At 40.9% G+C, this 13,106-nt stretch overlaps 1 protein-coding gene across 2 annotated transcripts in view; it reads right to left on the bottom strand.

Annotated features, from left to right (window-relative positions):
* OLFM3 (olfactomedin 3) overlaps nucleotides 1-13,106 on the bottom strand; it is a 232,974-nt gene that overhangs the window by 14,997 nt on the left and 204,871 nt on the right. For both annotated transcript variants that reach the window (XM_087719222.1, XM_087719221.1), the window contains exon 4: nucleotides 980-1,199. In XM_087719222.1, coding sequence (XP_087575348.1) covers nucleotides 980-1,199 — 220 coding nt within the window. The remainder of the gene's footprint in view (nucleotides 1-979; nucleotides 1,200-13,106) is intronic.

Raw genomic sequence — 13,106 nt, 5'->3', positions numbered from 1 at the left:
TTCTGCTGTGGCACCCACTCTTCAGAACATTATCCCCCCCCCCCGGAGCTTACGGTTGGCCTCAACCCAACTGGCCTTTAGGGAAGTCCTCAAGATATGGCTTTGGCATCGTGCTTGGAGGTCAGAGATCTTCTTTAGAAGTTATATACTGATTTTGATGTAGTGACTTATTTGGCCGCTGATTTTTTTTTAAATCTGGTTTTTATTGACAGTTTTGTAGATCAATTTAGCTTGTTTTCAATGTTGTTTTTAAATTGCCATGATCTGCCCCAAAAGATAAGATGGGTGGCTGTTGTGGCTCAGCAGGAGCCATTGGAGCTGCCACCAGACTCCGACAGTGAGGGGCCCTCTGAGTCGGCTCTGGAGGATGTGGAGGACCCTGTACAGGGTTCCGACTCCGAGCAGGGCGCAGAGAAACTGGTTGGCCACCAGGTGGTGCCTGAGCCTTGGATCAGTGGGGAGGAGACAAGGGAGAGTGATCCAGAAACCAACAGTGAGTTGTTCCGGGATGCATGCCGTCGAAGGACTACTCGGTGTCAAGAACAACTACATAATTACAGAAGATAATTACGCTCAGCTGATGGTCATTAAGCTCCTCTCCAGACTATAAAAGAGACTGCTTGTGCCATGCCCTTCTTGCAGAAGTCAACGCTTGGACTAAAGAGAAACGAACTTGGCAGGCTGGATTGCTGCCAGAGTTTGTTTGCATTGCTGCCAAGGTTTGTCGGACTTGCTGCCAAGGTCCTTATCTGTTTGTTTACTTGGCTTTCAGCCACCGAGAGTCTGGACTTGCTATTAAAGGACATTCTCATTAAGCTTGTCTTGGCTTTCATTATTGGATAGAGGAGGGGTCAGAACAGGTGGCCATACAAATCAAATGAATAACATAAACTATAAATTCAGAGGACAAGGGGGCATGGAAGAGTCCCAGGCAAAGCAGGTACGAACGAAGCAGCGAGGAATGAAAGTGTGAACTTACTCAGTTTTTTCATGCAATCCCGAAGCCTGGTTTCCAAGCTGAGGACTCGCTGATGTAGCTCCTCATAATCGTAAGCGCCAATTTCCTCTTGGATTCCAGTAAGTACCGAAGACAGGTTTCTAATCTCCTCTTTGAACTGGGTGATTAACTTGGCATCCGTTTTGTACTGCTCCAGAACTGGTATCAGTGGTAGAAGATCATCCATCTTTTCCTTCAATTCCTGTGAAAAAACAGTCGAGTGGGCATTCAGGAACTCTAAAAAGTGCCCTGTCTTTTAAATTCCTTAATGAGACCCTGTTAGGCTTATCTTCACATCTACTCTTGTGGTTTTTATTGATCTTGGTATGAAAACGATGATTACTGTCCTGTGAGGACAGTTAGGGAGCTAAGAATAAATGGCTTCAAGCTTGGAGTAGTAGAACGTATGAAGTACTCAATTTTTATCTTACTTAAAATAAATCACTTTTGTTTTAAATCAAGCCTTTCCCACTCCTATAAAATCCAAAGCATTTTAAGGACAACTTGCCTGATCAGAAGTAGACCATTTTGCCTGCTTAATAATTGGCCCTGATCCATATATTTGTGTTATATTACTATGATTTTCCTCACATGACGGATTCCTTATGCCAGCATTTATTCTTGAACTAGATCGCAATTGCCATTCTACCGAAGTAAGACAAAAGACAGAAGAACTGCATCTTTTAAACAGCTCACAAGACTATTCCAATGAGAAAAAGCTTTGCAGTCAAGCATGCAGCTTGGTTTACTAATAAAGTATTTCGATTTTTCAATTTTCCGGATTAATTCCTACTTCTCAACTGCCATTAAAAGTAGTCTTCAAAGTATCCCATAGCTATTTTGCTGGTGCTTTATAATTTGGGGTGTGTTTGTGTGTGGTGGCATTATAAACCTGCACTTAATGAGTTCCATCAATCATTTTGAAACTGTTTTTGAGAAGTGCTTCACGAATATTCACACTGTTCTGTTTTGGCTCGGTGTAACTAATTCTTGTCAGCTTCAGCTGCTGTTGTGCTTTTTGAAATCCTATTTGGAATTGAGTTGCTAGAGAATGAGTGTGTTATGAACCTGAGTCCCGGTGCTTTTAGATCTGTCAATGACACTGCTTGCAGTACACATTTTTATGGGTGCAAAATTAGCATTGATTAGAAAGACTGCCTTGGGATTACTGAATGAAATCCCTTTATCACTGTTAATATCTATGGAGGATTTTATGAATAGCATTTATAATTAAAGCAGCATCTCTGTGCTGTTGTTATAGTTACAATTTAAGAGAGTGGGAATTGGATGGGATTTCCACAACAGGGTATGTCAGAAGCACGGAAAGTAGCAGAGGTGTGTTCCTACCAGTTCGCACCTATTCGGTAGAACCGGTTCGTCAAATCTACCGAACCAGTTAGAAGAGGTTCCACCAGTGGACCCGGAAAGCAGGCCACACCTACAGAAGAGGTTCCAAATTTTTTTGAAACCCACCACTGAGACACACACACACACACACACACACACACACACACACACACACACAGAGGCTCACACAGAGAGAGAAAGAGAAAGAAAGGAAGAAAGAAAGAAAGAAAAAAGAAAAAGTGAGAGAGATGAAAGAAAAAAAGGAAAAAGGGACAGAGAGACAAAAGGAAGGAGAGAGAGAGAGAGAGTGAGAAAGAAAGAAAGAAAGAAAGAAAGAAAGAAAGAAAGAAAGAAACAAACAAACAAACAAACAAACAAACAAACACATGGCCGGCAAGCCACTCCCACCAGGTCACATGGCTGGCAAGCCACTCCCACAAAGGAGGCCACACCCACAGAGTGGGTTCGAAAAAATTTTGAAACCCACCACTGGAAAATAGCTAAACATTTTGAATGATTTAGTGCTAATGATTTGAGGAGCACTTGAACATCTTTGTTTAGGATAGGTGCTGAGATCTCTGAGATACATCTGAAAGAGCAAAACAATAATACGAAATTAGGTAAAACTAGCAAAACGCACACACACTCATTTATTATGTTCAATTTTGCCCTTATTTCATGTAAAGTGTCTGTTGAGGAAAAAGAGTATACCATTTTCAACACGTGTGTTCAAATAAAACACAGAAGTCATGTTTTTTGGGGGGAGGATGGGGAGATGAAGAAACAAATTCCTCCTTTGGCATCCAAATATTTAGAGAGAAATGGGATGGCTCGAGCAGACAGAGGTTGTGACTTTGTGATGGAAGGCCCACCCCTTTTTTTCATATGCCTGCCATTTTTACTTATTTTTGCCTCCCTTGTGGTTTCCCCTGAAACAGAAAAGAATATGGGATACAAAGATCAAAACCCACCAGACAAGATTCATTTTTGGCCCCATCACTTGGCATGATGAGGCAGCTACCAGACACAGTGAGACCTGAATTCTGTCTAATGTGACCTCTCTTACAATTCTTTCAGTCAGAATGCACAACTTTTTTGGTGTTGAGGTCGAAACTGGGCTTAACGTTCAGTAGCAAACCTGAATCTCTACAACAAACAAGATTGAGATAAAGATGTGGGCAAAATCAGGGGGAAATCGCCCCCCCCAAGTTAGATATGATTGAATTCACTTTTAAATGCCATTAACTAAATCCAGTTGATACCCTATTTCCCCCCAAAATAAGACCTCCCTGGATAATAAGCCCAATCGGGCCTTTGAGCACATGCGCTAAAATAAGCCCTCCCACCAAAATATTGCAACACAATAGCAGCCATGAGGTGACCTGCACCTCAAACATAATAAGACCTCCCTGAAAATAAGACCAAGCACTTATTTCGGGGGTCAAAAGAAAATAAGACCCTGTCTTATTTTTGGGGAAACACGATGGTACTCCATATGTATTTAAGAATTTGATCGTGCTATAAGTTATCGCTCAATGAGAATATTTAGAAGGGTTTCGGTACGGGCGAACAAGAGTTTTAGCAATAGCAGTTAGATTTATATACCGCTTCATAGGGCTTTCAGCCCTCTCTAAGCAGTTTACAGAGTCAGCATATTGCCCCCAACAATCCGGGTCCTTATTTTACCCACCTCGGAAGGATGGAAGGCTGAGTCAACCTTGAGCCGGTGAGATTAGAACCGCCGAACTGCAGATAACAGTCAGCTGAAGTGGCCTGCAGTACCGCACCCTAACCACTGCGCCACCTCGGCTCTGTAGGGTAGATGTGGCTGTCCACCATGAGAACACTCTAAATTATTCTATCATTATGTCTCTGTTAGTCCACCACAGCCATTTAAGTTGTTATTATCAATCCAATGAGCTTTGGTTTATAACTCAAAAGGCAGCTTGTATTTTGCCTCTCCAGCAAAATGCTGGTTATTGCCCCCCCCAAAAGAAACACAGCCAAAAACCAGTTATTAAAACAGTTAATTTGGTGAGCTGATCTTCCGTTTTCTGCAGGAATAAGCACCCAAGGATTGGCTACAGGATATATGTGATGTTGGGTACCACTTTGTATTACAGATTGACTTCATCTCTTGCCTGCACATACTTTCACCTAACGAAAGGTGACTTTTATGAAAGAAGCTATGGTATTGTACAGAAACTGTCATGGTAGAGAAAGGAAGGAGGGGAAGGAGGGAGGTGTTCAGTTATTGACTTTCTGCTTCTATATCAGAGACATCCTTGTCATCAAATCATACAGCACCTTGGCGGATTTTGAGTTCTCTTGTTTTGCCCTTATTTCTATGTGGTTCAGTCTCATTTTTCCAGTCTGTAGCTGTATAATGTCATGTGAGCACATACATAAACTGGATTGCAACCTGCTGGCACTAGCCTAATTCAAAAAACTCTGGAGGCACCATTATTTTCATGGCCTCCTGTCCAATAAGGATAATAGAAAGCTTTATGAGAGAGAAAAAAATGACAATCACTTTCAGCTCAGATTCAGTAAACAGCTGCAGTGATGTGGGGAAAGGCATCAGTATTCCTTACAAAGCTCCTTCTCCTTTCCATCTTCAAGGAACTGCTCCTGACAGCCCTAGAAGTTTCTTTCACTGCAAATTTCATCACTGCCTCTTGCCAAATAATGTATATTCCATCCAGGGTCAGGAGTTCCATTTTTTTCCAAATTCTGTCCTATTTTTAAGGAGAAAGTTAAATCAGATTAACTTCAGAATTGGGCATATTGTATAGATCTCTTTCCAAGGCCCTTAAATTACTTAAATGGCTTTTGCCCACTTTTAAAATAAGTAGATATTGCCACAGAAGGGAGAAGAAAGATGGGAAGAGAGGGATAGGAGAGAGGGTAAGGGGGGAAGATGAGGAGGATAAGGAGGAGTGGAAGGTAGAGAGAGGAGAAGGAGAAAGGAAGGGAAAGTAGAGTAGGAAAGGATGATGGAGGGAAGAAAGGAGGTAGGAGAGAGGTAGAAGAAAGAGGTGTATGGAGAGCAGAAGAGCTAATAATGGGTTTTAATCTTTCTGGGCGTTGATAACAAGAGGAACTGATGTAATTACTACTTAATACAATAGGATACTGGCTATGTATAGTATACATGTAATTGTATGTTATGAAAATGGAATATATATATATATATATATATATATATATATATATATATATATATATATATATATATATATATATATATATACACACACACACACACAACCCCTGGTATGCCCCAATTATGGGAGGAAGCTAACTGCTTCCATTATCTGTCAATCGGCTCGTCACAAGAGTCCGTCACGACAGAAACCCAATATTTTTACTGTTGCCTTTGTTATATTTGTGTTTTTTTAATTTGTGCTGATAAATAAATAAAGGGAGACTAGTATAGATCTATTTTAAGCTATTTAGCTCTCATCAGCTAGCCATACCCTTACTGCCTAAGATGTAATATAGCACAGGTTCAAATCCCAGTAAGGGTATGGCTAGCTGATGAGAGCTAAATAGCTTGAAATAGATCTATACTAGTCTCCCTTTATTTATTTATCAGCACAAATATAACATGCATACATACATACATACATACATACATACATACATACATACATACATACATGTTTTTTTATTTGTGCTGATAAATAAATAAAGGGAGACTAGTATAGATCTATTTCAAGCTATTTAGCTCTCATCAGCTAGCCATATTGGGTTTCTGTCGTGATGGACTTTTGTGACGAGCCGATTGACAGATGATGGAAGCAGTTAGCTTCAAATGCATATTGTATTCCCTGAAGAGATTTACCTTGTGAGGGTTGTTAGTACTGCTGCATCATATCGTATACTGATAGCGGTGACTGTATTAAAAGTACATTTAAATTAATTGTATTTACCTCTTTACCTTAATAAAATCTATTTTCTAAAATTCATTTGGGAAACATTAGCATCAGTGGGGAGTCCATAGGTAAAGCTGAAGTGGATGTATTTCACGCACCTAATTTAGAAAGACTGAAATTGCAGTGCTAAATTACAAGCAGAAATGTTATTATAATGAATGCATTAGAGGAAACTGCGTTCCCTTTGCAACTTCCAATTTTATACTCATGAGGGGGAAAAAAAACACCATTTACTTTAGCTGCCCAGAAATTTTGAGCAAGAATGGTTTTGAAAGGATGAATTGGGAGAATGTTTTATTAGAGAGAGTATCATAAACTCAGACCTTTGCAAATGGACATTAAATTCTCTTTCTGTTCCATAGAACTTAATTTATGAATGCAGTACCACCGCTACATAAGTCAATGGTTTTTTCCCCCAGTGTTGGCTTCAATATGTTTTCAGGATTTTTGTACAGATAAAAGGCAAGATTTATAGATTTTTATCTAATTCTCAGGCTGTTCTTTCTGGAATAAATTAGGGTATCTCCATACAATAATGTGTTTAATCTTATATCTTAAAAAAAAACTGAACATGAAAGATACGGATCTATTCCTATAGATATTATCCTCGGGTTATACTGGCAATTGGGACCATAATTTCAAATCACATGGCCCAACATCTGTTGCGCTGCTGCATGACATCTGTGGCTGCTCACAACCAGATGCTACATGGGGCATCGTGTCGGTGCCACTGCTTGTGGCAGGACGCCATGTGATGCATTGCACCAGTGCCACTGCTCACAACAGCACAACACACCAAGCGAACTTCTGCCATGAGCGGTGGCACCAGCATAATGAGCCATGCAACATCCTGCTTTGAGTGGTGGCCCCAGATTGATGCCCCATGTGGCATCTGGCTGTGACCAGCTGCAGAATTCAGACAGCGGCACGACAGATGTTGGTGCGTGGGAGAACTGGCAGCAGTGGTCCTAAGGTTAGCGGGTTAGACATCCCCCCAAAATAAGACCTGGTGCTTATTTTGGGACCCAAAAGAAAATAAGACTGGGTCCTATTTTCTGGGAAACGAGGTATATACTTAAGTGAGTAAATAGATATAGGACTGGGGTGTTTTATTCTTCCTTATTATTTTGTATAGAAACCAAACTGACTGCTTTTCCCTCCATATGAAGCCCGCAATTTTATGAGCTCCTGGAGGAGAAGTGAAGGCTCTTGTATCTGGTTGGAAACAAACAAGCAGCACAGGCTGGTAATGTTATGATTTTATTTACAAGGTTCAGATCAGTGCTGACCAATGTTTGCCTCCTGTTGCCAGTAGAGCAGGGCTGGGTTTCAACCGGTTCGCGGTGGTCCCTGCGAACTGGTTGGTCGCCGAACCCGGAAGTAAGTAACTTCCGGGAATGGCGAAGCCCCCCCCCGCGCCCACGCGTGCCCACGCGCCCGCGCCCACTCCTTACCCGGTTTTGATGAATTCTGCGCTTCCACGCATGCGCAGGACGCATACAGCGCCTGCGCAATCCTCCAGGAGCAGTTGGAGCATCGCACAGACACTAGTACGCATGCGTGCGCTGCGCACGTGCACACGCGCGCCGCACACGTGCGCGAGGACGCCGACGGCCTCGTTCCAACTGAACCGGTTGGAACGGGGCGACAAACCCACCCCTGCAGTAGAGGGACTGCAGTTCCAGTCTTCTAACCCTGCTAAAAAGAACTGCGGCTGATTTGCTGCTGAACTGGCCTCCTTAGTAAGCCAAAAACAAGATGGTGCTGCCTACAGCGCTGCCGGAAGAACCAGTTCGGGTGCATGGCAGGCCTAGCTTACTGCCGGTTCCAGCAACCTAGGCTGCCAAGCTACTACCAGTTTGGCTGAACCGGTAGGAACTCACCACTGGATGCAATGTTGGCTAAACTTGGCTGGTTTCAAAAAAAGAGTTGGATCAACTCATGGAAGTCATCGGGATCAATGGCTATTAGCCTTGATGGCAACGTGACTCCCACTTGAAGGCCATTTGATGAGAGACTGGTTGGTTTCTCTGTCCAGCTGTTTGACCATTTCAAGAAAAGACTGCTGGACTAGATAGGCCAAGAGTCCAATGCAATACGGTCATATTTATGCTCTTATTTATGAATTCCTAGACAAGATGGTACAAGAATATCCTTTTCTTGAGGAGGAGCCAATGTCGCAATGACACGGATGTGCAGTCTCGATGCTCCGAGACTGCAGCTGATACTTTTGCCACTGGGTGGTCCAATCGGACCTAAACCATGCTGAAGAGACAGTGAACAGGAAGAATACGTCTTGCTGATCTCAGGGACATCGCAAAGTCCCTGATCGATGCAAGAGAAGTTCTTCAAGACAGCGACAAAAAATCCAGCCAAGGCTGACGAAGTCGGGGCAGCTCCAAAACGGAAGGATACAGAAAGAGAAAGTTTTTCCAGTTGGTGAGGAACTTTTACTGTTTTAAAAAGAGACTGCCTATAAAAAACTTAAAATTAATTTAAATTGGAGAAAAGAAGAATCAAGCAGTGGAATTAAATTAAATTTGGAATGGTTTTGGACAGTGGTTATCTTACTTTTTAAATGCTATCTTCATGGATGGAATTTATGCAAGCCTTATGAAATGGATGGATGAAGTTTCCTTCTTCTATTTTTTCTTTTATGGTTCTCTGTAATCTATGGATTAAAGTTTTCCTCTTTCATTGCTGTGGTTTTTTTTATAACCCATTAAAAGATTGGACTGTTTTTTCTAATTTGAAATACAAAAAAGATACAAAAGAAATAAGGAAATTTGCAATGGTAACACTGCTGCTTGGAGGCTGGAGGGTTTGTGTATTGGAGTTTGTGTATTGGAAATGGAACACTGGTTGTTTTGGCTTGGCACTGCAAGGTCCTATTGCTTGGTTATAGAGAATGATAAGAAGGGAAGCATACAGATGTCCCTTTGAAGTATATCTCTAACCAGAGAAAAGTGAAAACAAACGTTTTTGTGAATCTATGTTTAATTTTTTTAACCTTCCAAGCTAGAGTAGCTGTGTTTGTTAACTGGAGAGAATGGCACAATTTCAAAAGCAAACAGAAATCTTGAACTTGCAAAAGATATTTTCAGAAATACAGAAATTATCAAATATATATGAGAGGATAGAGAAGAAGCTGGAAGACTTAGAGCATACAACAGCAAAATATGATGAAGAAGTTGAAGATGTTTATCAAATGCAAAATATGGTGGTTAAAACTCAAAAAATCGAAGTGGAAAATGAATATAAAGAGATTAAATTTGCTGATATTTATGGTGATTGGCTGGTCTCCGAAAATAGGAAGAGTGGAATACTGAAAGAGGAATTAAAGGGAGGGGAAATTTACCCAAGAGGGCAAGATACAGAAGAAGAAAAAACCAAAGAATCTATGGATTTAAAGAGAGAAATTTTATTAGCAACAGCATGCCTAACACTACTGACAATCAAAGATAAGTTGATTAAGGAAACAGAAGAAGGGCATCAAGATTACATGAGAGATCTTATAAGCAAGGAGTTGCTAAGAGGAGTCCATACAAAGTTGATCAAGGAGATGATTAGAGGACTGGCACCACAAATGGCAGAAGATATGAGACTGTTTTGCTATTGGAAAGATACAGGTTGATAGATGGGAGAATATAATTTAAAACTAGTTAAACTTAGTGAAATTTATTGACAATAGACATAGTTTAAATAAATAATTGATAATGTTACTAATGTATACAATGTATGATGAGTATAATTGGATATGAATATTGAATGATACCCATGTAAGGAAGATTAGAAATCTCTTTGGATTATACATAAAGGTTAATAAAAAAAGGAAACCAACTTAGATACAGTTAAAGTTTTGATTATTAGGGGGAAAATGTTATGATACAGATATAGTCAATTAGGGCTAATCCTGTAAGGAAGGCAGGAAGGAAACACTCTGGTGTTGTTTCTAGCCTAATCTTTGTTGACCTGCTTACAGAAACTGCCTCTCCGGTTAATCCTGATTACATTGTAAGAGCTAAGGCGAAGCACCCATCGATGGGAGTGATGTTGAGTTGTCCACACCCGCCCAGTCACGTGACCACTGAGTACTCCGACCCAGATGGCCATTAGGGCAGAGAACCGGTTGTTAAATTATTTGAATCCCACCACTGCCAAGGTTTCTCGGACTTGCTGCCAAGGTCCTTATCTGTTTGTTTACTTGGCTTTCAGCCACCGAGAGTCTGGTCTTGTTATTAAAGGACATTCTCATTAAGCGTGTCTCGGCTTTCATTACTGGATGGAGGAGGGGGTCAGAACAGTTATCCACCTGAAAGCAGGCTTCCTGTAACACATGCCTAATCCAAAAGGCAAATTATCCAGGTCCTTTGCCATTTCAGAATGTGCACAGAGAAGGAAAACTTTTTGGGGTATGAAAAAACAAGGAAAACATCTTATTTCACTTTACAGAATCTGGAGAAATAACACCACCTCTCATTGAAAATTTTGTGGAGTCAGTCCGCATGCTTCAATTGCTGGACTATGCCTCCGCTGTGTAATATTCACATTGCCAGTCCTGTGACTGGTGGCTTCATCTACACTTGTTTATAAAAGGTCAATGAGAGCTGAACCAGAGAAAGTGATAGGAATGAATGAATTCACTGCATTTTAACGGCATCAGTAAATATGGAGCTGTTACGGGATGGAAGGGGGCACTTAGGCATGCAATGCCTGTTTTCCCTCTGTTCCTTTGTCTCAATGCGTGAAATACACGGCCTGAATTCTTGCAAATTGATGCTCTGAAGAGAAGCAGACGGTCCATTATGCTGACCTTTTAAATTACTCAATAGCCTTACCGCCTTGCAATCCCTTTCAAAATGCCACTTGAAGTATCATATCAAATCGGTTAGCCCCGGCCAATCCAAATATCAGGTCTCTAAAAAGGTTACTGTGTTCAAACAGGCAGTTGCCTTGACAGACAGCTAGGACTGAGCAGCTGCTTACTGACATTATGTGCGGTCAATGAAAATATGTGAGCAACCCGGGACAAGTTTGTTATTAAGACCAATGATGATAACAACCACACAGAGCCAGGAGTGACCCTATTACCTATGTGGAGATATTGTGCATTGACACCCATTCTGAACCTTTCTTGAAGAGCTCAAAGGGAGAGTTTCTGGTTAGCTTCCCTTCCTGCGTGAATTAACCTGGTGGTGACCTCAGAGAAGGCTTTCTACTAATACCTGCTCTGGCTGAAGGAAAAGAGGAGGCATAATAAAACTGCCAGATGATCTTCAGGCCCAGGGCAATGATATTTCCTTTTGGGGGGTAGAGGTCATATCCAGAGCCGGATTTTCCTATAGGCTAACTAGGCTTCAGCCTAGGGCCTCAAGATCAAGAGGGGCCTACATTCAAATTGTTAGCAAAATTAAAATTACACTATTCTAAAAACAGTGAACACTAAAACACTGAACCGAAAATAAGGAGAAATTCTACGCATATGACTAATAAACAAACATAAAAATGTATTGGTTAAGATCGTTCCAGCGCCGCGGCAGTTGGGGAGCCCGCCCATGTTCCTGGCACCGGCGGACAGGCGAGAGGCGCGGCCGCTCCCAGTAGCTGCCCCGTCGACGCGGAGCCCACCAGCGGCCAGGCAGGTGAGGGCGAGGGGGCCGAGCCGGGCAGCTGAGCGCATCAGGGGAGGCGGCTGGCCTCGCTGCCTTTGCCGCAGAGCAGAGCCGCCCTCCGTCGGGAGGCCAGCTATATTATATTATATTATATATATATAGATAGATAGATAGATAGATAGATAGATAGATAGAGAGAGATAGAGATAGAGATAGAGATAGAGATAGAGATAGAGATAGAGATAGAGATAGAGATAGAGATAGATAGATAGATAGATAGATAGATAGAGATAGAGATAGAGATAGAGATAGAGATAGAGATAGAGATAGAGATAGAGATAGATAGATAGATAGATATAGATATAGATATAGATATAGATATAGATATAGATATAGATATAGATATAGATATAGATATAGATATAGATATAGATATAGATATAGATATAGATATAGATATAGATATATAGATATATAGATATATAGATATATAGATATATAGATATATAGATATGGAGATGGAGATGGAGATGGAGATGGAGATGGAGATGGAGATGGATATAGATATAGATATAGATATAGATATAGATATAGATATAGATATAGATATGGATATGGATATAGAGATAGATAGATAGATAGATAGATAGATAGATAGATAGATAGATAGATAGATAGATAGATAGATATAGATATAGATATAGATATAGATATAGATATAGATATAGATATATAGAGATAGAGATAGAGATAGAGATAGAGATAGATAGATAGATAGATAGATAGATAGAGATAGAGATAGAGATAGAGATAGAGATAGAGATAGAGATAGAGATAGAGATAGAGATAGAGATAGAGATAGAGCTAGCGATAGATAGAGATAGAGATAGAGATAGAGATAGAGATAGAGATAGAGATATTGATATTGATATATTGATATATATCACAGTAATGATGTATTTTATTGTCTCTCATGTAATTTACAAACTTAAAAATGGGAGATGAAAGGGTGTCATAAGTGGAATAGCCTAGGGCCTCTTTTCATCTAAATCCGGCCCTGGTCCTTTCTATGCTCAGATCTAGTGATTGGAGACTTCTTTCAAGCCTAGGAAGAAGGGAGCATTCTCCCTACATTTGACGGCTTCAGGAGAGCCAAAGAAACACTGACCAATTTGGTTGGCCAGGCAGGTTTTTCTCCTCCAGCACAACTGC

Source organism: Thamnophis sirtalis, unplaced genomic scaffold (genome assembly GCF_051295495.1).
Source record: "Thamnophis sirtalis isolate CommonGarterSnake01/CBP01778 unplaced genomic scaffold, rThaSir2_p1.2 scaffold_7, whole genome shotgun sequence".
Taxonomy (NCBI): domain Eukaryota; kingdom Metazoa; phylum Chordata; class Lepidosauria; order Squamata; family Natricidae; genus Thamnophis; species Thamnophis sirtalis.
Note: the sequence above shows the minus strand (reverse complement) of the source record. Positions and strands in the feature narration are given on the sequence as shown.